We start from the raw sequence: 25,904 nt of genomic DNA, 5'->3' as shown, positions 1-25,904 counted from the left end.
TTTACTTCTGAGAGACTCTGTCTCTCTAAGATACTCCTTTTATACCCAATCATGTTACTGACCTGTTGCCAATTAACCTCCCGCTATTTCTTTTTAGTAACACTTACTTTTCCAGCCTTTTGTCGTACCAGTCCCAACTTTTTTTGAGACGTGTTGTGGCCATCAAATTCAAAATTACCTTATTTTTTCCATAAAACGGTACATTTCCTCATTTTAAACATCTGATATGTTTTCTATGTTCTATTGTGAATAACATACAGTTTTATGAGATTTGCAAATCACTGCATTCTGTTTTTGTTTACATTTCACACAGCGTCCCAACTTTTTTGGAACTGGCGTTGTATATGTATATGGAATAGAAATATCAAAACATGGGCACAAATGAGCATGATAAGAGCATTACTTTACGTTTGACTGTGTAAATAAGTGCCTGACTGTAAATGTAGAAATTGACAATGGCTAGTAGTGTATTTATTTAATTTCTTTGTACAGTGAAGGTAATACTATTTAGTAAAAAGAAAATGTTTGTTTTAATGTGTTACACAGATTATTGTTAATGTATAGGTTTTTTTTTAAATTATGTGTGAATTATAAGCTATAATCTATTTATCTACAGGCATACAGTGCACACGGTACATAAAACAATTCCCAAAATACACAACTGACAAGCATTTTACTGGTATAAGGCATTAAATACATGATAGCGAGTTTTAAGCTGACAAGAGAGTGTTTTAGCATGTTTGCATTAACTAGATAACATTAAAACCAAGTTACATTTGATAATACATCTCACTTTTTACAGAACCATTGTTTTAACTAATGGGTTTTACATACATACATCCACTGCTCACTTTATTGGGAACACTATACTAATACTGGGTGTCCTCCCCTTCTTCATTGCATGGGTTCCACAACGTGTTGGAAATGGGTTCCAAATGTGTTCCATGAACCGCTACAAATTTATAATCTGTAACAATCCATTTATAATGAATTATAATCAATAATATTCTATTTATGATCGTTGCCGTTTAAAAATGGTGCATTGATCCAAATAGTCCAATGGTTACACATATGGTTATGACCCACTGCTACTGAACTAGGTGGACTGGCGCCGAATGAATTATTGTTACGCATTGTTTGAAACCTTTCTCTTCGTTTATGAACTTGTTGCCATTACAACGACTTGCTAACTACAATCTCAGCTGTTTGATTGAATTTTCTGTCAGAGAGATTCCCTTTCATGAGCCAAATGGATGCAAATGAACAGAATTTTACACTTTGCTAAATGTGCACACTACCAGTATTTTTTTAAAATGAACTCTTAATGTTAAAATAATACATGCTTTTTTCCATTTGTAATATATTTTAATAGCCAGCATCCATTTACAGACTGATCATTTCGCTTATAAGTTATGAAGAATGTGTATACGTGTTTTAATTTAGTTGACATTAGTTGCTCTACAGATTAGTGACCTTTGCACCTTATTCTATAATATTACCCGACATCCCTTTTACTTAAATGAACTAGAGATTTAGATAAATGTTTTAACAAAAAAAGTTCAGTTTGCATAAAACGCTTGAACTTGAAAGAAAATAATTACTTTTAATTCAGTAGAACTGACAAATTGTGGTCTTTCTTGCAGCACTTTCAGCAGTTTAGTGGACAGTCCAATATAATTATAAAATTGGAGTAATGTTCTATTGACTACACTTGTCTTGTAGAACACTTTGTGGAGTAAATGACAGTACGTAAGGTTAATTGTAATAACATGAGTATTACCTACCACCTCTATATTTTAGATCTCATACAGCTATGAACAATCAGCCAGTTTTGATTAATCATGTTAATGAACATAATGAACCAGAAAAGTATCTACGCTCTCATTCTCAGATGTTCCTGTTAGTGCTCAAGAAATCACGCATCCAGTGTCTTTCTGGGGCTTGAGATCAGGTTCCTTCACAGGCTTAATCTCCTCCTCCTGCTTGGGTTTCATAGTTGCCTAGGAGCAATCAAAGAATAAATATGTCAATAGATCTAGCCAGCATTTGATTGTTGCTACATCTTTCAAATATAACAAACATGACGATTTTTATCTGCTTAATTTGTCTTCTAATACCTTGTCATCCTTTGGTCCTCTAGTGAGATCGAATGTGGCGTAGACCTCAGGAGTACAATAGCTGCTGAGAGCAGGAAGCTCAAAGATAACGGGCTCCGCCAGACCATAACTTGCCTTCAGCTCCAAAGCAGGTGCCTCTGCAGGCACTTTATGGAAGTATCTGTCAATCAAAATCATATATCTTTAAAAAAAATAAAAATAAATAAAAACTTTCTATAAACTATAAACTTTATACTTTCTATAAAAGTTTTTAAATGCACTGTGAACACCATTCCAGGTACATGTGTCACTGAGATTGTAGTCTACCATCTAACCAAGGCCAGTTCACTCAAGTCAGTTTTCCCCAAACTGATCTTCAGGGACCACACAAGGTCCACATCTTTCAGCCCCAAACACCCCAAACCAAGCAAACAAGGCCTGAAATGAACAAGCTATTCCAGTGATTCACTACTTGCCAGTTTGACAGTTAGAAACTCAAGTGCTGGTATTAGTTATGAATTTTGGGGTATTAATAGGCTAGATGTAAAGTGAATTACATATCCTGATTACAAATACATAATCAGGTTACATAAAATCAGAGTCGATGAGCAGCAGCTGCACTTGACCATATATTTTGGTTAATAACGACATAGCCTCAAACAAATTCAAGTCGAAAAGCTCTCCCATTTGACTTATGCTATAGATTATTATCTAGTAAATCCCGTAATCGGCAGTTGCGACTCGACAACATGCAGTCATCCGCCGTACAGTCTAGCAGCTCGCTTTGAGTGGTTTTAGCTTTAAACGTACCTTTGTTCACCTATGTTTGAGGTCATATCATTAACCAGGGTTGCAGGGTTTGAGGAAAATGTCCAGTACAACTATATCTCAATAAGCACACAAAATATCTTAAACTAATCTTAAAAATTTTGGGCATTGGAAAATTAACTTTTTTTTCCCCTTTTAATTTTTGATGTATAGCCATTATTCACTCCATACTCCTCTTTGCACTCTCTCAATATTTGCAATATATCTTACAATGGAAATGGTCCTGTACATCATTATTATTAGGTTTAAAGATTTTTAAACTAGCCCAATCTGGCTCCACTGAAAATGTTCATAGTGCGAGCTTGGGGCACACAAAAACTTGCCCCTATGGATGTATGGATGTCTATCAGCACTTGCTGCAGTTCCCATTTCTGACCACTAGGTGCAATAATAACTCTATAGGAATGTGGGAATGGGTGTGTTATGGTGTACAGCATGTATGTCCCCGTACTCACATGAAACCATTTTCCCGCTGACATTTCTCCAAAGTGTTTTTGATCTGGCCACCGAGCTTCGTGAAGAAGAGCTGTTCAGACGGCTTGGCAGTGCTGCCTGGACCTTTGGTCTGACGGTATTCTTTACACAGTGCCTCTGCACGTAAATAATCTCAAGAAAGAAAACAAAAAACAAAAACAGAAACGATTACATTACAACCCAAATGAGCCATTTACAATATGTGGGGCCAAGTTATAATTCCACATATCTGAAGTACAGAGTCGTATGTAAAAATGATAATAAACATATACTTGGAATAGCCTGCTTTTAATCTGAAAGTACTCACATTTTTCAGCCTCTTGTAGGGATCTAATGGCTTCACCACACTTATCACTAGCAAGGAGAGTCTGTCCATAGTAGCAGTGAGCCTATGATAAAAAAAAAAAGTGATTTGCCACATTTAGGTGTGAATTGAAGCTTAAATACAATCTATAAATATCAACGCCAAGACGGAGAATCATGAGAATACTCTTTTCACCTTGTGAACACATTGTAAAGGGCTCTAGTTAAAGAGATTAAGGGATTGGGAAATTATAGTGCATGACACACACATCAGTACTGCTCTCATGATGTAATCTTTTGTGTGAAAACCTGTAGCCACGCCAGGCTCTTGCAGATGAGATTAAGGAACCCTGGTCTTTCTGCTATTTTAGGCTTAATTGTTGTCACCCTATTGTAACACATCGGCACTGATGTTAATAAAGACTTACATAAGCCATGTAAAAGTGCTGCTTCAACTGCAGGTACTTTCTCCATTTATTGCTGCACTCTGGATTCAGAGTGTTCAGAGTATGATCTAGTAAGAGTGAGAGTTTATTCACTGGAACATGTCAATATGCAAATAACACATGGGTTACACATTACTATGCTTCTTTGTTTGTGTTATCTGAAACGTACCAGCCTTTTGATAGTAGTTTGCTGTCTCAAGTGCCAAAGCTGCAATAAGGCCAGCATTATGCTTCAGTTCAATGGCACGAGCAATGGTCACTAAACAGAAAGGGAGAAATACAATGCCCAAAATGATTTATTTGTTCTTGCAATACACCAGTGGGGGTGGAGAAAGTAAACAGGGAATGTAAAAAAACAAACAAACAAACAAACAAACAAACAAACAATGTTCTTTCTACACCTTCTTGAGCCTCTGCTTGACTCTGCACAATGTATGTGTCAATCACCCTGGGCTCCATGTCTCTGCCTTTCTCCACTGGCGTGATGAGGCGTGGTATCTGAACCTCCTGTTAGGAAGAAAGGAAGAAATCAGTCAAGCATCTACAGTGGAGAAACATCATCGACTATTAAACTACTACTAGAAAAGTAGCAGGTATGAAATATATACACTAAACATCGAAGCATGATTTATTAATTTTTTTGTCCAGAGAAAAATTTACCTTGAGGTACTTGAAAATTCCAGCCGCAATTTTCAGATTCTTATGAACATCTTTTGCCTCATCCTCAGTGATGCTATGATTAAACGGTTACGTAGATGGTGTTAACAATTACATGCACTTATCATACATGACTTCATATTAGGGCTGTACAAAAAAAAAAAGAAGATAAAATGTTCATATCCTGTTTTTTTTCCCTCAATGCAATAAGATTAAAATAAAAGCATCAATTCTGCAATATTTGCACTTGAGCACCCATTTTACATAAAACAAAGAGTGGTACTATTCCCCTTTATTCACTCTAACCAATGAACTCATTGTCATGGTTCCATGTGACCTGCTATTTCTAGTATCCATTGCACTCGTGGAGCTCTCGTATGGATTTTTTTAATGGCTTGTGAAGTAAATGTTTGCCAGAATTCAGTAATTCAAAATGCACAAATGCTATAATTCACAAACAACCACTGTCTGCTACAGTAAAGGAGCTGGTCAGTATAAAGTATGTAATAATGTCATATACACACTGTTCCTTAAAACTGGTGCATCTAAGTATTATAAAAATGCCCAAGTTCAAATTCGACCGATGGTGGATTTTACCGATACCGATAACTAAGTTGGGCAGTACCTACCTGCCAATAACTGATTAAATCAACCGATAGTTTTTAAAATTGATACTGAACGAAATCCTAACACTCAAAGAAACTTTATTACAAAAATAAACAGTACTAACTGTACCATGAATATGTAGTGTACTTTTTTTTTTAATGAAATAAATCTATAAATATGAATATATATTAACTATGAATGAATATTAAAGTAAATAATAATGATGATGAGTCTTTATTGATCACGTATACATAACAGCACAGTGAAATTCTTTTCTTCGCATACCCCAGCATGTTAGGAAGTTGGGGTCAGAGCGCAGGGTCAGCCATGATACAGTGCCCCTAGAGCAGAGAGGGTTAAGGGCCATGCTCAAGGGCCCAACAGTGGCAGTCTGGCAGTGCTAGGGCATGAACCCCCGACCTTCTGATCAGTATCCCAGAGCCTTAACCACTAAGCCAACACTGCCCCATAAATTAAAATATATTCATCCAAACTGAACCAAAAAGTAACAATCCAAATAACAAATAAAAATAGAGAATGAAAAAACACTTCAAATAACACAACAAAATTGGTTGATGATTGATCGCCTCTAGAGGCCGCTATCGGTGTGGATTCTTGCCAATAACCAATACTTCCAGCAATCAGTTAGCAGTGCCGATTAATCAGCAAAACCGATCAATAGGTCAACCTCTAGTTCAAGTAGCCTTTGGCGTTGATGGGGTTGCTTCCACTACACTGAAATACCCTGAAAATTCACATCGAACATGAAGGAAGCTACTGAAGAAAAATTACTTTAAACATTTGACCTTGCTGCAACTTAGATAAACGCACAGACACCCCAAAAGCATAATGCCTCTACCACTGAGTGGTGGCCACATTTAAAAAAAACAACAACAAAAAACAATAATTCCTATTTCATCAGCAATCATGAAGCCCCACTTTCATTCTCTGTTGTAAAGGATATATAAGAACTAATGTACCCACTTTTCCTTTCCTGCGAGCCTTGATGCAAATTTGGTATGCCAAACAGCAATGTTAAACCCCATGGATACCAGCTCAAACACAGCATCTTGTTGAGAACTGAATAAGAAAAATAAAAGAAATACAATTCTATATTATTGCTGCATTGCAATACAATTTACATACTGCATTAAATATATTTCCTTAAATGATTGACTAGCAAACACTTTTACACATGACAGGAAATCAACGATAAATGTAATAACACTTATTTAAGAAAAGCTTCCATGTGGCACAGACAGAGAGATTTACTGAGGTACTATTTTGTTATATTTCGTTCTCTGTAGGTTATGTTACCTTGGTGTGTTTCCTTGCAAAGTGTCAGTCCACTTAAAGTTCTGAATGAAGCGCAGTTTGTTCTCTTGTGTAGTACCATCCAGAGAGACAATGAACCCTACACAGGTCAAGTGGTACAAGAACAGAAATGTCTTGATATTCATTAAACCTTATACATGAGGGAACTGATGTAAATGTCTATAAGTAGCTTGTTCTCGTGTTTCACTTTTCAATTGGGTGCCGACTTGCACATTGTCGCCATATTCTTGCGTCGTGTAAATAAGGTAAGAAATTCCGTCAAGCACAAGTTTTTATTTATGTCTGCTGTTCAAACCGGGTTAAACTTTAAGGCAAAATGTATGTGGACACCCTTCCATCACACCAATATGTTCACCATGCTGTAGGATTACAATTTCCCTTCACTGGAACCTGTTCCAGCATGACAGTGCTCCTCTGGAAAAAACGAGCTCCATGAAGAAGGACATGGTGTAAGGTTGGAGTGGAAGATCTCGAGTGGCCCGACATCAACGTCAGCCCTCACTAATTCTCTTGTAGTTGAATGAACAGAAATCCCCATTGCCACACTCCAAAATCTAGTGGGAAGACTTGCCAGAAGACTGGAGCTAATTATAACAGCAAATTAATCTGGAATGGGATGTTCAACAAGCACTTATGGGTGTGAAGGTCAGATGTGCACATACTTTTGGCCGTATCGTGTACCTGGTAGCACCTGGTTTAAGATATTATACAAGGAGACAAAACGAACCCTGTAAAAGAGAGAAGTATTCATCAGTGGCTTTCTTCATGATCTCCGGAGTGCACGTAGCATCTGTGAACATGTCCAGAAGCCTGGCCCTTGTCGTCCTCAAATCGCTGTAGCGCAAACAAAATCAACATCAGCTGGTTTGTGGACAAAACGTCGTATCAATTCCATCACCTAAGGTCACATCAGCTCAGTCAGGGAACTTACTTGCAGATTTTATTGGCAGCAGGACTGGATGCCACTCCGTACAGATTAAACGAGACAGGCGCTGTGGCCTTCAGAGGATTCCGGTGAAACCAGTGGGTCATAGTGGAGCGCCTTTCACACCTGTGCTGATAAAACTGTCAAGTTAGAGGAGGTCTTCATGGCCATTGCTGATGTACTTATGTGATAGTCAGGCAGTTCAGTACTAAGTAGTTTTTTTTTTCTTCTTCTTTGTCACAGATTATAACTGTTGATTGAACCGAATAAATGCTTTCATATTCTTACAAAATGATATACCTATCTTATTTATCCACTGACAAGCATGTATATATGATGTGTATACCTATTGTATACTATACATTCACATGAAATGTAGCTAGGGTTAACTACGCAACATGAACAACCGCGTATTTAGCCAAACACAGACATCCCTTTAAACACCAAGCTAACAAAAAACAACCAATTCATTAAGAATTAACTACTGAATTCACCTGTAACGCGAAAAGTAGCTACTGAACTGTCAAACCTCTCCTTCTTCTCTCTTATTTTTTTATTTTTTATCGGAACCGCTTCCAAGAAAAATAAACACAGCTAACATAAAATAGGGAACGTTCTTCCTGGTGTCTACGTAAACACTGACGTAAATGTCGTAACTCGTAATTCCCCCAATAATAATAATAATTTTAAAAAAACATTCCCTCAACTCGGAATTCCCACTCAGAAACAAGTTCATCAAGTGACGTCATTTCAACATGGCGGATCACAGCGTGAACAGGAAACGAAGCAGCCCTTCTTTGCCTTTAAATGAGTTACACTGTATATACACAAATAGTATCTTTATATTAATGAGCATACAGATATATTCTCTTGTTAAATCTATGACACTGACTATATAGTTCACTGGTCTGAGTAAAATATACATGTTATCACAGTTAGCGGGTTAGCATATTGCTAAAAACAGACAAATGTACGAGGCCGCCATGTTATTTTCCAACTGTAACTATCGAAGTAATTGAATTTTGTGGTACTCAGTATTTTAATATAAACAAAAATTGGTTTAATTGTACAGAATATGACTGATTTAAGATTGTTTAGTATTGTGTTTTATTTCAATAATATGAACACATTTGCGCCCCATGGTGGTGATTAAAGAGCAGTTTTACACACACACACTTCTCCATCTTATTATTATTATTATTATGAAATTAATGAATCTTTTATCATCAGCATATTCTCTACTCTGACCTTTATACTGTGTTCTCTCAGCGTGTTAAATGTTTCCACCGTTTTGATATTGCTTACAGAAAATTCCATTCTGAAAAGAAAATAGAAACCATCACAGAAATTCTACTGGTTTCCATCACAAATACTATTAAAAACCATCAGTTAACCATTAAAACCATTACAATTACCATTACCGGTCCTTAATGGTATCCACTAGATATAACATGCCAACAATAGAAGGCAAGAAATTACCAGTAGAGACTCAGAGGGTTCCATTACAGTTTCCATTAAAACCAATACAATTCCCATTATAACCATTACAAATTCTATGAGGGTTTCTGTTGTTGCTGGGGTTTTTTCAGCAGGGCTTTTAATGACAGTGTTTAATTCTGTATTCGTCATTATAAACAGCAATTACTGTTCTAATAATCTCCAAGATGGGAAGATATTCTTTTCAGAGTATATACAGTAAGAATGTAAATACTTAGTAAGTACCTAGATACTGATATCCTTTTAGTATTCAGATGCAGTGATGAAAACTTTCCTAGTTGGTCTGATTTTGTTGTTGTTTTTAAACGCAAATATATCGAACACACTGGCTTTCACAAAGGATTTAGAAATTAGTTAACGAGTTGAAACTGAATTACATAATGAAACTTTTTTTTTTTTTTTTTTTTTGCTTAGCACTTAGGGACTTTTATTTTTAAATGTTAAGCCACTTCAGGCCACAAAGACACCGTTTTGAAAATTAACCAGTAGTGAAGACAGTAGTTCACATGGGGTGCGTCTGAACAAACCAGGGTGAAAGAAAATGATTTTTAAACGTGTAATTCTTGGCTGAATGACACTGATTTCCGAGAAATTCCGATCTGTGACCTGCCACTGACGAAGAAAGCCGAGTGCAGCATTCGGTTAAGTTCGGTTGCACGCGCACAAGGGCTTGGTCCGTTCGGGTGCAGCGCGTGCGAGCATCAGCTCATGCTCATATTTAACTAACACCGACCAGCAATAGCCTGTGACCCGCGATGTTAAATCTGAGGCGGGCTCCTGCAGCTGGAGAAGATGTCAGATGTCACCAAGACCGTCCTGAAATGGCATGCAAGTTTAAAAAAGGGCACGGACTTTGATTCATGGGGGCAGCTGGTGGAGGCAATTGATGAGTACCAGATGTAAGTTACCTTCAGCAGGTTGGCATGGGGCTAATAATGCTTTGTTTTGTTTTTTCTTTTGCTTTAAACAAATGACAGCATTTCAGTTGTGGTGCTTTAAATTCTAACCCGGTGTCAGATACCCAGAAGAGTTAGAGTCTGATTCCTCGAAAGCAGCCTGACACCCGGCCTGAGAAAGCATCTAATCCACGCTGTAAATTAAAACTCGTAATAGGCTTGTTGCACGACCACTTCCGCATTCTTCTGTATTTACTGCTCCAGCGTTTCCGGTTCTTTCACTACACTGCAAGAGTCCTTAAATTGAACATTTGTAAAGCCTGTGTTTTTTTGTTTTGTTTTGTTTGTTTTTTAAATAGCAAGCTGGACAAAGACTTCAGATTGTATGGTTTATCATACATGCACAACTACAAAGGTTAAAAATACAGATGCATTAACACAAATGATCACCCAGTTAAACAATCAAAACATCTGATGTTTACCTTCTCTTAACTACAAAAAAAAAAAAAAAAATACAGCTTGTTTTTTTTTTCAACTCTGCTTCTGAAAAAAATGAAGAACAAAGAATGCACATAAGGTGGTGGTGGTGTTTTTTTTTAATCAATTTATTGAGCCACTGTAAACTTTACCACTACATATTACAGTGGGGAAAAGTTTTGAACGTGTCAACATTTCTTTCAGTAAATATATTTCCAATGAGGCTATAAACATGAAATTTTCATCAGACATCAGTATTAACTCAAGAAATCTGGAAGTATAAAGAATTCACAACAATAACGTACATAAATAAAGTTATGTGTAATGAAGTGGAATGACACAGGGGAAAATGTACTGAACACACAAAGAAAAAGCAGTTCTCCAAGGCAAGGAACCAACTGAAATCCGTAAGTAATTATACCTCCTATCTGTGCAAATTACTATCAGCTGGGTTTGTAAATTGATGGTCTATAAAAAGGCTTTTCGCTACCAAGGTGTCACACAAGAAACAACTAATGATGGGTAAAAGCAAAGAGCTCTCTAAGACCTTCAGAACCTTATGGTTGTGAAACATACTGATGGAGTTGGATACAGACGAATTTCAAAACCTCTTAATCTTCCAGTAAGCACCATTGGCATCATTATCCACAAGTGGAAGCAACATCACTCTGCCATCAACCGGCTATGGACAGAAGCTCCTCGCAAGATTTCTGACTAGGGAGTCATAAGAGTAGCCCAAGAGCCAAGAACCACAGCAGGTGCTATCGTCACAGAGAAAACAATAGGCAATGCACTCTACTGTTCACGCTCACCCTCCAAGACTCCATTACTAAGCTCGTTTAAAGTTTGCTACAACTTTGTGTAGTCTGGTCAGACGAGAGCAAAATTTAACATTCTGGCTGTCGTACTACACACCATGTTTGGCGAAGAAATGGCACTGCACATCACCTTAATTACACTATAACAACAGTGAAGTTTGGAGGTGGAAGCATCATGGTGTGGGGCTGTTTTTCATTGCATGGTACTGGCAGACTTCATATCATTGAAGGAACAATGAATGGAGCACTTTCATTTGATTTCACACCTCGGGATCGTCAGCAGCACCACACTGAACACCAAAACCCCAGAGTTGTGTGCTCATTCCACTGCTGTTTACACTGCTGACTTACGACTATGCTGCACATAGGTATTCCATCTGGTTGTTAGGGTGTTGTTAGGTGGTTGTTGTGGTATTCCAAGGGGTTACTAGGGTATTGTTAGTCTGTTGCATTGGTATACAAGGTGGCTGCTAGAGTGTTGGTTACTATGGTATTCCTGGTGGTTGCAAGGGCATTTCTTTGCTGTTGCTATGGTATACCAAATGTTTTGTGGGTTATGTGGTTGCTGTGGTATTCCCGATGGCTGCTAAGGCATTGCTATGTGGTTGCTATGGTATTCCTGGTGGTTGCAAGAGCGTTGCTAGGCTGTTGCTATGATATTCCAGGTTGTTGCCGTAATAATGATGAATCAACAAATATAAATTGCACATTAAAATGAGCAGAAAATGTATTTTAAAAAACTATTTGCTGCAGATGTTTACTTCTTTTCACTTTGAAAATCAGCAAAATATGTGATTTGGCCAGGGAATACACCCAAGTATTTCACCAGGAATTTATTGAAGTTGTTTTTGAGGTGTATGGTCGAAAAGAAAAGTTTGTTCTTTAAAGGGTTCATTAGGTGTATATTTGGAAGTTGTTCTTTTAATGTAATGTATTAGTTCAATTAGTTAATGAATTATTAATTAGGCTTCATTTATGCGTACCGTATGTTGAGTATAAATTTTTTTTTTTTTTTTTTTTTTTTTGACAGACTTGCACGGCAGCTGCAGAAAGAGGTCCAGTCCTCAAATTCTCAGGATTTCACAGAGGAACAAAAGGTATTTATTTCTGTCACATATATAGTAAGAGTAAATAAAAGGTGAAATGTGCATAGTAACATACTAATGCATTTTGTCATATTTAATACAGTATAGTTAGTCAATCTTATCAAACTCTTTTTCTTTACTAGAAAACCCTGGGGAAAATTTCAGCATGTCTTGAAATGAGAAGTGCGTCTTTACAGGTTGGTGATGATTTAAGCTCTCTGTGTTAGAAAAATGACCCATCAGCATTGTAGTGTCACTGTTTTTGCTCTGAGGGATCAGAACACAGCACATTACCTGCAGAGAGAGCTAGCAGTTTAATGTTACCTACCTAAAACATGAGCCTTCTTTGAAGGTGAAAGGTTTGTAGTGCTGGAGTCTGAAGTCATTCACTCTTCCAATGCCAATGGAAGTGAGATAGCCAGCTAGTGTTGGGTAAAACACTGTGGAAAACCAAACTTGTATGCTTGGCTCCAATTCACAAAGAGAGGTAGAAAAGTATTAAACTTAATCTTAAACTAAATCTTAAACTGAGTTTACTTAGTCAAATCCCTGACCTGCAGATTTGTCAGTTCCAAAAAAAACCCCCCAAAACACCAAATTGTAATTAGTAGATAAATGAGTTGTGGCTTGCAGTGAAGAAAACCATTTTCTTCTGCATTACATACAAAATATTTATCGGAGAATACAGACATAATTTTTTTCTGTAAGCAGCAAAGATTTTGGCATGACAAATTCATGACGGTCAATGCTCAAGATGATAAAGTTCTGCTGATTTACAGAAAGGAAAAAGAAAAAACCTGTTAAAGAAAGGTCATAAAATATTATTGCTTAGATTCCTGGGCTATAGTTTCGGCTATGCTTTCATTCTCCGAGAAATGGTAGTTTTTCTTTACTGCCATCATTCGCCCTCAAAAACCAGATTAAACACTATTAACGGAATGGCCCTCAGTGCTGCCGCAAATGTCTTAATGCCCCCCCCCCCCCCCCCCCCCCCCCCCCTCTGGAAAGCAATGAAAATGTACACAAAAAAATGCTAGCACTTATTGTTATGCCCCAAAGTACACTACAGGTAAAACAATCTGTGAAAATGGGCTACAACTAATATAGCAAATTTGTGTGTATCAAACAAAAAACAGTATAAAAGACATAATAAAAAAAAAAAAATTTTTTTAAATAAAGTGTACTGTAACTTGCAGAGTTATAACCTTTATATTAAATACTGTCGGATCCATAAATACAGTATTTGGACATAAAGTTATGTTTGGGTTTTTTTTAGCTGTCTGTCACAGTATATACAATATTCAAAGAGATCATGCAATGAGAGGACCCTCAGCTTTAATTTGAGAGCATTTACATTCAAGTCAAGTAACTGTTGTAGGAATTACTTGTATATAAAATGTATGTATGTATTTGTATATGTTGTTCCCCAACTTTTTAATTGACCAAATTAATTGGATACTTGGCTGTTCAGCTGTTCATTTAGAAGCAAACAGATAAAAGGTCTAGGGTTTTTAAGTGTGGCATTTGCATTAGGAATCTCTTGCCGTTAACTCGCAATACAAAGTCCAAAGAGCTGTCACTACCAGTGAAGCAAACCATCATTAGGCTGGAAAATCAAATCAAACCCATCAGAGAAAAAGCAAAAACATGAAATGTGGCCAAATCAATTATTTGGTACATTCTTAAAATGAAACAGCACACTGGTGAACTCAGGAACACCTTCCAGGAGGTTGGCGTATATGTTTTAAAGTCAACAATCAAGATAAGACTTCACCTGAGCAAATACAGAGGATTTAACATAAGATATAAACCATTGATTAGCCTCAAAAACAGAAAGACTAAATTAGAGTTTGCCAAAAACATCTACAAAAAAATCCCATACAGTTCTGGACCAACATCCAGATAAGACAAAGTTCAACTTTGATTTAAACAAAGATTACCAGAATGTTGGGAAGAGAAAGGAAGGAACTGCTCATGATTCAAAGCATATCACTTCATCTTATGGCGTGGGTGTGAACAGCTGCCAGTGGAATGGTTCTCTTGTATTTATTGATGTGATTGCTGACAAACGCATTAGGTGAATTATGACGTGTTCAGGGTTGTATTACCTGATCAAGTTCAGCCAAATGCTTAAAAACTCCTTGGATAGAGCTTCACAGTGCAGATGGACAATGACCTGAAGCTTACTTTGAAAGCAACCCAAAATGTTTTTAAGGCAAAAAAAGTGCAATCTTCGTGCAATGCAAAGTCAATCGCCTGACTTGAATTCAGTTGAGCTGCATTTCACTGCATGAAGGCAAAACACCCCAGGAACAAGCAGGAAGTGAAGACAGCTGCAGTAATCATCGGGGCAGATCATCACTGGGGAAGAAACCCAGCATGTGGTGATGTCTATGGATTTTAGACTTGAGTCAGTGACTGCACAGAATTTGCAAGCAAGTAAAAATGACCATTGAATTTATGATGGTTAGTTTGTCCTATTGTGTTATTGGTCACTAAATTGATTGTTTTGGTCTGGGCCATTTGACATTAATGTAAGTGTAAGTGTGGCCTGAGGAATCTGAGGCTGTAAGGTTCACTGAAAATGATCATTTGATGATTGGAATAACATTGCCAGTGTTTTGAATTCTAAGATGCTTTTTTTTTTTTTTTTTTTTTGCTCACTGTGATGGTATAGAGAGGTTATTTGAGCTACTGCAGCCTTGCTGTTCTTCCCCTCTCTCATCAAGGCGTTTCCACCTGGAGTCCTGCCGCTCACTAGATTTAAAATAAATAAGTAAATAATTGTTGCACCATTCTGTGAAAAACTCTATGGCATCTTCAGATTTTGTCCCCTTGAGTCCCACTTCCAAGTGCTTCCACCACCACCCAACAAACAATCACACAAGCACCAACTTGCTGCAGCTTTAGAGGCTAAAGGCTGTAAAAGCCAGTTGATATTCAAATTGGTTGACCATGCAAACATTTTTGTTCATTCCAAAGGGTTCAAATGTTCAATTATCAAATGTATTATTCAAATGTTCTATCAAATGTTTGAGCTCACTTTTAAATTTCATGAAAATCTTAAGTTCTATCAAGCTGTTTCTTCACTTTTCTGATCCCATTACAACAACTAGCAATGCAAACAGATTTCATAAATGCTGTGTCCATTGCTGCTGAAGTGTTTAGCACGTGCAACACACTGACAAAATGATTAGCCAGTCTTCTCTTGGTTTTTCCCCCCGTCTCTTATGGGAAACACAATAAACTACTCGTGTGGTGATGCATGAGGAGTTTTGCAGAGAGCAAAAAAAAAATCTTCATTGTCATCCTCAGCAGTGAATTAATTAATACATGTATTTACACCAAGGTTTAGGTATAAACCTAATTCTGTTCTATAGAAACTTTGAGTACTGCATATTCAATCTTATCACATACCATCTTAATTAAAAAAAAAAAAAAAAGTTGACAACGTCTATTTTATGCATAGGGCTGGTACACCTCAAACCCCCACAACCATTTCAGCATCTTTCTCCTCCTTTTTATTTTGTTAGAGCACACAGTCCCAAGAGGAATTTACCTTACAGGATCTGAAGAAACTGGAACCCAGTATGTATACAAAATTTATACAAGAAATGTTTAATAAAAATCTAACATTTTAACACAAAATCCTCACTCGCCTGTCAGTCATCTTTCCATGTATTACCACTTATATTGAAGACTTTAGTAGAGGTGATTTTTTCCATTTAAAAAATTTTTTTTTCCATTATTAAATTTTTAAATACACAGTCCACGCTTGATTGTCTGTGCGTCCATCCGAGATTCTGAGAATGATCCAGTATTCAGATTATTTGTCAGTGGACAAGGAACGGGGGCTTACAAATTATATATCTCATCAAATGTAGTAAATACATACAAGTCCATGCTTGGATAAAACATGATCGCAATCCAGGTGCAGAACAAAAGATTGCTTACTTCTGGGGGATTTTTTTTCACACTGTGTTTATGGTGGGTTTTTATTGTTTTTCTTTTGAGCAGTCATCAAAAATATTCTTACTTACAACAAAGATTTCCCCTTTGATGTCCAACCAGTGCCTTTGAGGTAAATATAAGACATGTTCATTATTTTCTCCAGTTATTCTTAAGCTGTGGGGTAGAGAGCATGGTAAATGATATTAATTCGGAATACTGCCCTTAGAAAAATCTTTGCACCAGGGGAGGAAGAGAACCTAGATGTCGAAGAGGAGCTGGACACGGCTACAGGGACGGGCTTAATACAGTCCTTCCCTACAAGGGTGCCAGGTATTGCTTTCCCTACTTAACTAAGTGATTCTTCAATACTCAATTAATTTAAACTAGTTCCTACTGTAGTGATAATGTATTAGTTATTAGATGAGACGATCATAAAGAAACATACCCTTTCTCACATTCACATAAATATATGAAAAATACAGTGTATATAATAGTAGTAGTAGTAGTAGTAGTAGTAAGCATAGAGCACAAAGTTTCTCTCTTGTGTCTTTCTCGTGCATGTGTTTAATTGTGAGCCATGAAGTGGTGAAAAGTAGTCCAAAGCTCATTGAAGCATTCTAATTTAATAAATGCTCAGTGTAAAACCCAATGAGTGGGAAGTGGATTCACACATGTTTTAGTCAGGATAATAAACTTTAGAATGTTTATACAGTGAGGGGAAATAAGTATTTGGACAATTTTGTTATTTATACCTCCAGTGCATACAGTATATCCACAATTTTTTTTCACACAATGTCTTTTGACTTTGTACTTATAAATATGAGGGGGAAAAAGTATTTGGACACTTTATAAAAAATAATAAAATGCGTAAAAGTTACATAACATAAATCAAGTTCTAGATATACAGTAAATGTTGCATGAAAGACGTTCTTGTGTAGATTGCAGCTGGGGTCGTTGTAAAAGACGACACCATTTGTGGGAAAGATTTCATGCGACAAGTAGCAGTCAAGGTGAAGGAGAAGGTGAAGGAGCACTACTGCTGCTGAAATTGGTACCAAAAATACTGGTACCACTACCTGACCTTTACAACTATACAATGACTGATTTGGGGTTTTGGAAGATCAGTCTTTTTCACAGTCCATTCCTGCTCCATGGCTGAGCTGATTCTCTAACGCCAACCACCATTATTTATTAGTTTTTTTTATTGGCAAAATATGCTAGTAATGGAACATTATTATTATTATTATTATTATTATTATTATTAAGGTTTGAAATGATCAAAATAAGATGTAATACAGCTTGTTAATACTTTTGTTACATGTTTCATGAAATTAAATGGAGTGAACAATGGAGTAGGGGGGGGGGAAATAGCTCATCTAAACTCTTGGAACCCCTGTTGATGACTACAACAACCATTACATCATCAACCATTTCAAATATCAACTGGTTTCATCGCCTACAGCTTCAGAAGCACTTTGTCTAAAGAGGTGTAAAGATTCTGTGTATATGCAGGGGTAATAATAGATGAAAAAACATGTTCGCATTAGCAATAGGCAACATGGCAGGCCATCTAGAGCCCTATATGTTTGAGCCTCAAGTTGATAGCAGTTGTTTTAGTTTACTTATTGACTTAGGTTTACCATATATCGGTTGCTAAATGTAAGGTGATCCAGCCAGTAGTCCTAAAAATACTTTTATCTAACTAACATGTTTCCATGTTGGACAGTATTGGTCTGACTAGGATTTCCAGGTATGATCTGTGCTTCACAATCAAGGGTCATACAATTTCAGGATGACTTGTTGGTGTGAAATGTAACACAGAGCCCTTACATGCATGTCATTTGTCTTATGCTATGATGCTGCCAACCATACCACCGAGAGGAGTAGGCAAGGTTTTCATTTCACTGCAAGTTATATACTGTATGTGACACAATCTTGAAATATTGCAAATGTTCATAATTTGTTTGCCTGTTTTCCTATTGCTACACCAGACCAGCATACATGCAGGAAATGACAAAGTACATGAGTAATATTAGGCTTCACTATTAGACTTTGTTTACCTCTAGAGCAGTGGTCACCATCCCTGTTCCTGGAGATCTACCTTCCTGAAGACTTTAACAGCAACCATAATCGTGCCCACCTGACCATCTAATCATTTCCTTAAGAAGTTCTAGATCAGCTAAAAGAGGTGTGTTAGATTTTGGTTGGAGATGAAACCTGCAGGAAGGTAGATCTCCAATGAAAAGGGTTGCCGACCACTCATATAGTAGCTAGTATACTTTTTATGTAGCTAGAGCTAGCTTAATTTGAGTAGCTGCCTGATTAATGTTGACATAATCACATTTATCAGTTTGGAATATAACAAATATTATAACATCACTGAACACTGCTGATTTAGCTATTCCTAATTTAGCTGTTTTAATAGCTTAGCTAACATTACATCCAAAGATAAAAAAACAGCGCTTCAAAGTGATTCTCTCAAAAGGATACAATATAAGTATAATACAAGGACTTTTTTTTTTTTTTCGTCATTTTAAATGATTTTTGCATGATTTACATATCTCATTGTCCTTAACTACTATATATAAAGTTGTGCCAAGGCTACACCACAGACCTGAAGTTATATAGCCCTTATAAATTTGGAATTTTGGTTTTATTGTTTTCAACAGGTACTTTATTACCACGCCTTCCCTCAGAGCCAGGAATGACGCTGCTCACTCTGAAAATCGAGAAGATTGGTTTAAAAGATGCAGGACAATGCATTGAACCTTACATGACAATTAGTGTCCGAGGTATGACACAGATTTTCCTAAATTTGTTGTTTGTTTATATGAAGCCTCATAACAGTATAGAACTTAAAAATAGTAGAGCACTTGCCTCATATGATATACATTATGTTTTTCCTCTACTACAGACTTGGATGGTGTTGATTTAAACCCTGTTCAGGACACTCCAGTGTCAACACATAAAGAAGATACATACATTCATTTCGATGTAGATGTGGAGATCCAGAAACATCTTGAGAAGCTACCAAAAGGTCAAAATAATGATATTTTTGCTCTTTTGTGTTTTTTTTGTTTGTTTGTTTGTTTGTTTGTTTTCTTTTTCTTCTTCTCTTCTTTAATTTTGTTATACCATTGTTCATTCAAATGCTAAAAATAATCCGTAGACATACTGTGTTTCTCTAAAAACTGCTTTAGTAAAATTTCTTTGTTAAAATATTCAACCATTTTCAGTATTTTCTATAAATCGTGCAAACTATGGATACCAGGACTAGTTTTGCCGTCCTTTGACATAAAAAGAACGTTTTGAAATCATTCTCATGGCTGGATCGGGAAGCTGTCGTAAGGTTGCGGTGGACTTTAACAGGAAACACGGCAAGCACATCACACACCACACTGTCACCAAACTTATTAACAAATTCAAAAAGACTGGAAGTGTTGCAGACCAGTTGAGAAGAAGTGGACATCCAGGACATGAACATCTGCTGACCAACTGCACAACTGACTTGCTGCTGGTGTACAAGTCTCCTATGTATGGAGAATTTTGAGACACCTTGTATTACAGTTCATCATTCATTACATTCCTAATCGTATTACAGTTCATAATTCATTACACTCCTAATCGGTTCATTTGCCTTTTCCTTTGTGATTCAGTGTTATGCTGAGCAGATTGCATTAAACCAACCAAACTACTGGGCCACTTGAGAAACATCTTGCGTAAAAAACATTGAGTTTTACTGTATTTGTAGGTGCTGCTATTTTCTTTGAATTCAAACACTACAAGCCCAAGAAGAAGTTCACCAGTACCAAGTGTTTTGCCTTCATGGAGATGGATGAAATCAAACCTGGCCCCATTGTGATCGAGCTGTGAGTAATATATATAAAAATATATATACAAATCAGACAGTGATGGTGGGTTTGTAATACAGTACGTACATATAAAAGTAAAAGGATTCCTCTGAATGTTAACATTGTAATTTGTACATTGTATTTATTTTAAAATTGTTTCTTTATACTAATATAAAGTTTGTCCTGTGGTAGTTTTAATGGCATGGTGGGGCAATGCTTGTATAGCTGAGATTCCATCCAGTGAAAGTTATATCAAAAGTTGTGTGGATACTGAACATGTAGCACAGTCTTGGATATGGGATTGTCTAACGTGTGCGACCGTGATCTTAGGTACAAGAAGCCAACTGATTTCAAGAGGAAGAAACTCAATCTCCTTACGAAGAAGCCACTCTACCTTCACCTCCATCAAACTCTACATAAAGACTGAGCGACACATGGGTCAGCATAAAACTGATCATAAGGAACAGCACTTTTCCACACCTGCCAGCATTTTTGGTTATTTGACTAAAGTTTGGTCCATCACCTTTATTAGAATATAACATTATGACCCTAGACTTCAGCCTTGAGGTTTCATAAGACTACTTCAAGTGTCTGTCAAGTGTTTCCAAACATTTGTAAAAGGGTGAGCAACACTCTTGGAAACACTGAGTATGTAATCTGCATGTTTTCTCACTAGTTCATCTTTGGTCCTTCAAAGTCATCACTGATCAAGGAAGACATTGACACTGGCTTTGCTCTGCCCAGGCAGTGTGATGGCCAAGCACCCACAGTGTGTGTCTTCATGACCTAATAACGCTGGTCCATTGTTAATTATCACTATGAAAGAGATTTGCTCCTGAATGTTGATTTTTTAAGTGAAAAGAAGTAAACACAAGTTTGGACTCCTTACTTAATCAGTACTTAATAACATCACAGGTAGTAAGAAGTCTATTCTTGTTTTCATCCACTTTTCTGTGGGCCGTCTTGCATGCACAGCATGTTTAAGATCTACATATTCACAGTAATGTTCAAGTCAGGGGGTTGTGATGACCAGTCCAAAAGCTCCAGCTTCTGTTTGTTAAAGTAGTTCATGGTGGATTTTGAGGCACGTTTTAATCATTGTCCTGTTGTAGAAGTCAATAGCTTCAGTTTCTTGACTGACTGTGTAACATTTGCTGATATTTACCATGCTTCTATCTACGTGTGCAATGTTTCCTGTGCCACTGGCTGCCACACAACCCCAAAGCATAACGGATCCACCTAAGCTTAATAGTTGGCAAGGTGTTCTTTTCATCAAATGCTGCTTCTTTTTCCCACCGCTAAACATACCATTGGTAATTGTTGCCAAAGAGTTCCATTTTTATTTCATCAGTCCAGAGCACTTATTTCCAAAATACCTTGGGGTTATCTAGATAATGTTTTGCGTACATCAGAAAGTCACTTTTGTAATGCAGGTAAGGGTTCCTTCTGATGACTAAAGGTTCCATGCAGATAATGTTTGTGCAGGCAGCACTGCAAAGTGGACCAGAGCACCCCAAACCTGTGTCTGATAAACCTTCCTGCAGTTCCAGTATCATATGGGGGTTTGTGTTGCCTTTCTGTCTTGCATACATGCAGTTCAGTCTGAGAGTGTTCTTGGTCTTTTGACTTCCACAGTTGCTTTGTAGGCTTCAATTAGATTCATTTTCAGATCCTCAGTCAGCTCTTTAGAGGGAGATGTTTGAAATTTTTGACTTTATTACACTCTGGAATTGTTATTCTTAATGACAGTTCTTGACTTGCCATTACAACTGGAAAATATGAAGTAACTATGCATTAACACATTCAACAGGCTACAGTTATTTGATGGCATCTAAGTTGTTTATGTAGCTAGACATATTGTCTAACCTAACTAATCTAGCTAACTAATCAGTCACCTAGCTCACCTCAATTCATGCACTCTCAAATTGACACCTAATATGTCATAATAATAATAAGAAGAAGAAGAGGTGAATAAATGGCGTTTGATTTAAACAAAAAATTTAACTAAAACCATTTACATTAACTTCTGCTGTGCTGTTTTATGCCATAAAATGACATGGTTTGGCTTTTGAGATATTATAGCATTACAATGCCTTGCACAAGTATTCACTCCCACTCCACTTTTCCACCATGTACAGATGAATGGATGCCTCTTGTGTGCAATTAAAGTGTCACAAATTTCTAACCATGACATCAGCTGGTTCTGAAATAAGTGCAGGCTTATTTAATTCTCATTCTGTCAAAATGCAGTCTTGTGCTGGTTTATATGTCACGGACATTAACTCCAACAAAAGTGAGAGATCACAAAATTAGGCCTCTTTAAATAATGTTCAGTTTCACCCCTTCTAACTGCCAGTTAAAGGTTTTTACCCTTCAGGCTCTCTCTTTCACTAGGTGTCTTTTTTTAATGTATACAAATGGAATTGTCTCCTGAAATGACTAAAGGTATCAGGCTACTGTTGTATTTGGACAACCGGCCCCACCATTCAGGATATGTCTTACCCTCCTTGCTCGCATTACTGTGCTCGGTCTCACAGTGAACTTAGAAGAGTACCCTGTCAATTCAACACATAGCAGATATCATTGCACTCACCAGTCTGATTCAGTTAGGCTGCTACATTTGCTATCGGGTTCTTCTGCAGATGCTAGGACTGCTGAAGGCGGCCATAGTGGTATTTCTACTGGCCATGTTGATACTGTGAGACTTTCACAAGTGGGTTATCAATCCGAGCGGGACAGACTATAGTTTGTGAGAGATGCCTCCCTCATCAGTTAAGGTGTGGTGTGGTACCACAGAGAGGTGTGTCGTCATGTGTTACCCCAAGCATCACCACAGCACAAGGATGAATGCCTCTGTTTACCTTGCACTGAAGCTGCTCAACTAGGCCTATCCATGTTTAGCCTCACTAAGAGTGTCTGAACTACTGCGACTTAACAATGGTGCAGCAGTCAAAACATCACACATGCCCAGGAGAGTGGCATCAGCACACAGAATTGGTGTACCACATGTGGACAAGATTGGTAAAGGAGCAAATCAACCTTTTCATCAATGCCAACTCAATTTATTATGATTGTGGTTCTCCCACAAAGCGCAAGAGAGCATCCTGGAAGAAAATGCACTAATCCCCAGCTGGCCATGTACTGTAAGCCTTTCTGCTGATATTTTGCATGATGTAGTAAATTCAGCAACTCAGAAACATAATTAGCCAACAAGGCCTTGTTTCCCACTTCTACTTTCACTCGTGGTTGAAACCACTGATCAGAACTGCACACGTAGCCTGGTTGCCTGTGGCTTTGGTGCCCTCAGGACACCACTCAGAATGCTACTTCTCTACTACTGCAATTGCAACCTTCATAGCAGATGGACTCTTGTTTTCCTCAGAGTACCATTTGGAAAATTCAAAAATAGTAAAAATCTAAAATAGTCAAGAATTTATGAACATATGCATGACCTTATTAGTTGGTGTTCATAAATATTTTTACTTTAACTGTTGCACAATATGGACTCATGACCTAAGTCATACTAGTCAACTAGTTATTGAAATAAGTAGCGGACTACTCTTAATTCCCCATAGTGAAATAAAAACAAATTCCAGGCATCAGTGAAGAGAGTCTTGATCTCTGTCAGTTTAAGGTGTTTCCAGCTAAGGAAATACATGGAATACTAAGTGATGAAACCGGGCCCTCCACTTCAATTTCACTCAGGGGATTTTCCATTTTCCATGTGGGGTGTCTGCAAGTACTGTATATCTTCTTGCTTTCATAATGAAGTCTAGGCGGCTATTTAAAGACTGTCTTTAGTCTTAAAGTCTTAGAGCGGCTGTGGCTCAGGTGGTAGAGCGGGTTGTCCACTAATCGCAGGGTTGGTGGTTCAATCCCCAGCCCACATGCTGAAGTGTGCTTAGGCAAGACACTGAACCCCAAGCTGTTTCTGATGGCAGGGTAGCACCTTGCTTGTGTGTGTGAATGAGAAGAACCACTTTGTAGAACTGCTAAGGTTAAAAGGCATTATACAATTGCAGACCATTTACTGTTTACCATTTAGTCGCACGTTTTCCCTATCTCCTTCTCTGCACATCTTCAGGTGTTGTGATCGGCCCTGCCTGTGATAATGGCATGAGCAAACTCCAGTTTACTGTATGATGTAGCTATTAAAGAACAAACTTTAAAATTTTGTTATTGTTCTCATCACTAAATCCTCATGCTGTCTTTCATTGGGGAACTTTCAAAGAAAGTGTATAAAAAAATCAAATAAATGAGATACCACAGAATGATCTCTTTCAGAATGAAAATGCACCAATCCACTGGGGTATGAGAAGTCACTGAACGGTTGGAAATGAGCATGTAATCATATGCTATGATCTCCTCAGATCTCAGTGCTCTTTACTACCGTGATCAGTAGGAGAATATCTTTTGGTAGAATGGTGCTCCTCCCTCCAATACATTTCCAGACAATTTTACAAGCTACAGTGTGGGCAATAAGTATTGAATGCGTCAACATTTTTTTCAGTAAATATATTTCCAATGAGGCTATTCACATGAAACTTTCATCAGACATCAGTATTAACTTAAGAATTCTGCAAATATAAAGAATTCACAACATTAAATCCATAAATGAAGTAATGTGTAATAAAGTGGAATGACACAGGAAATAAGTATTGAACATACTAACTAAAATTTATTTAATACTTAGTAGAGAAGCCTTTGTTTGTAATGACCGCTTCAAGACACTTCCTGAATGAAGAAATTAATCGGCCGCTGTATTCAGGTGTGATTTTGGCCCATTCTTCTAAACACATTGTCTTTAAATCTTGTTCAATTGGATTCAAGTCAGGAGATTGACTGGGCTTTTCTAACACCTTGATTTTTTTTTCTCTGAAACTAATTGAGAGTTTCCTTTGCTGTATGTTTTGGATCGTTGTCTTGCTGGAAGATCCTCCCACGCCTCATCTTCACTATTCTGGTGGATGGCACCAGATTCTTCTCAAGTATCTCCTGGTAAAGGGCTCCATTCATCGTTCCTTCAATTATATGAAGTCTGCCAGTACCATGTGATGAAAAACAGCCCCACACCATGATGCTTCCACCTCACCTTAATTTATGGACTTTAATCTGTGGATTTCATGAGTTAATACTGATATCTGGTGAAAATTTCAGGTGAATAACCTCATTGGAAATATATTTACTGAAAAAAAGGTTGATGCGTTCAATACTTATTTCCTCCACTGTATACTAAGATAAACTGTTCCAGTGCTGGCCCAACACCTGATTAAGTCAGGTTATAGTGCCTTTTCCTTTCATTTGTCACACCTCCCTATTTTACTGATGTTACGCTGAAAATGTGGCCCAAATAGATTTTTAGTGAAGTTTTCTAAAGTGTGTGAATTCGGGCTTGATGGTAATGGCCAGCACTCATATGTTTAGCTCCCAGGTGTCTGAAATTTAGTGAGAACTGATTGTGATATATGAATCTGCATTGCAAGACGTCTATAGCTTAGTAGGGAGTGACACACTTTGACCTTTATTCTCTGTGCAAAAACAAGATTTTCTACTATTGAACTGGTGGATGATCATAGTCCAAAGGGTAGCATTAGAATGGTTGATGTAATTTCTTTAAAAATGCATGTATTCATTTGGCAGACACTTTTATCCAAACTTC

The 25,904-nt window shown here is 37.3% G+C and overlaps 2 protein-coding genes across 3 annotated transcripts; one reads left to right on the top strand and one right to left on the bottom strand.

Annotated features, from left to right (window-relative positions):
• Nucleotides 1-654: 654 nt before the first annotated feature.
• brox (BRO1 domain and CAAX motif containing) lies at nucleotides 655-8,320 on the bottom strand. 2 transcript variants are annotated; one of them, XM_017458125.3, is made up of 13 exons: nucleotides 8,165-8,320; nucleotides 7,677-7,796; nucleotides 7,473-7,579; nucleotides 6,728-6,824; nucleotides 6,395-6,490; nucleotides 4,808-4,880; nucleotides 4,549-4,654; nucleotides 4,317-4,406; nucleotides 4,130-4,215; nucleotides 3,706-3,787; nucleotides 3,380-3,530; nucleotides 2,118-2,277; nucleotides 655-2,000 (listed from the first exon to the last, which is right to left on the bottom strand). In XM_017458125.3, the coding sequence occupies exons 2-13, from the start codon at nucleotides 7,775-7,777 to the stop codon at nucleotides 1,908-1,910; spliced, it is 1,242 nt and encodes a 413-aa protein (XP_017313614.1). In that variant the 5' UTR covers nucleotides 7,778-7,796; nucleotides 8,165-8,320; the 3' UTR covers nucleotides 655-1,907. The 2 variants fall into 2 exon arrangements, with proteins under 2 accessions (XP_017313614.1, XP_017313622.1); XM_017458133.2 differs by having other exon boundaries at nucleotides 7,677-7,801; nucleotides 8,165-8,319.
• A 1,641-nt stretch (nucleotides 8,321-9,961) lies between these two features.
• On the top strand, nucleotides 9,962-21,133 carry aida (axin interactor, dorsalization associated). Its single transcript, NM_001201101.2, is given in 10 exon segments — nucleotides 9,962-10,066; nucleotides 12,389-12,455; nucleotides 12,587-12,640; nucleotides 15,977-16,031; nucleotides 16,461-16,524; nucleotides 16,621-16,724; nucleotides 19,064-19,186; nucleotides 19,309-19,431; nucleotides 20,146-20,263; nucleotides 20,576-21,133. Coding segments are annotated over 8 exon segments (705 nt in total). The 5' UTR covers nucleotides 9,962-10,066; nucleotides 12,389-12,455; nucleotides 12,587-12,619; the 3' UTR covers nucleotides 20,673-21,133.
• The last annotated feature ends 4,771 nt before the right edge of the window (nucleotides 21,134-25,904 follow it).

The sequence above is a fragment of the Ictalurus punctatus genome, chromosome 2 (assembly GCF_001660625.3).
Source record: "Ictalurus punctatus breed USDA103 chromosome 2, Coco_2.0, whole genome shotgun sequence".
Lineage (NCBI taxonomy): Eukaryota > Metazoa > Chordata > Actinopteri > Siluriformes > Ictaluridae > Ictalurus > Ictalurus punctatus.
The sequence above is the reverse complement of the archived record's forward strand: the minus strand, read 5'-3'. Positions and strand labels throughout refer to the sequence as shown.

Excerpts from the sequence above, each read along its gene's own strand:
- brox (XM_017458125.3), bottom strand. The coding sequence starts at position 7,777 with ATGACCCACTGGTTTCACCGGAATCCTCTGAAGGCCACAGCGCCTGTC. Across the intron at positions 6,491-6,727 it reads TTGCAAGGAAACACACCAAG|TTCTCAACAAGATGCTGTGT; the intron begins GTAACATAACCT and ends TTTCTTATTCAG. Across the intron at positions 2,278-3,379 it reads CAGCGGGAAAATGGTTTCAT|ATACTTCCATAAAGTGCCTG; the intron begins GTGAGTACGGGG and ends TTTGATTGACAG.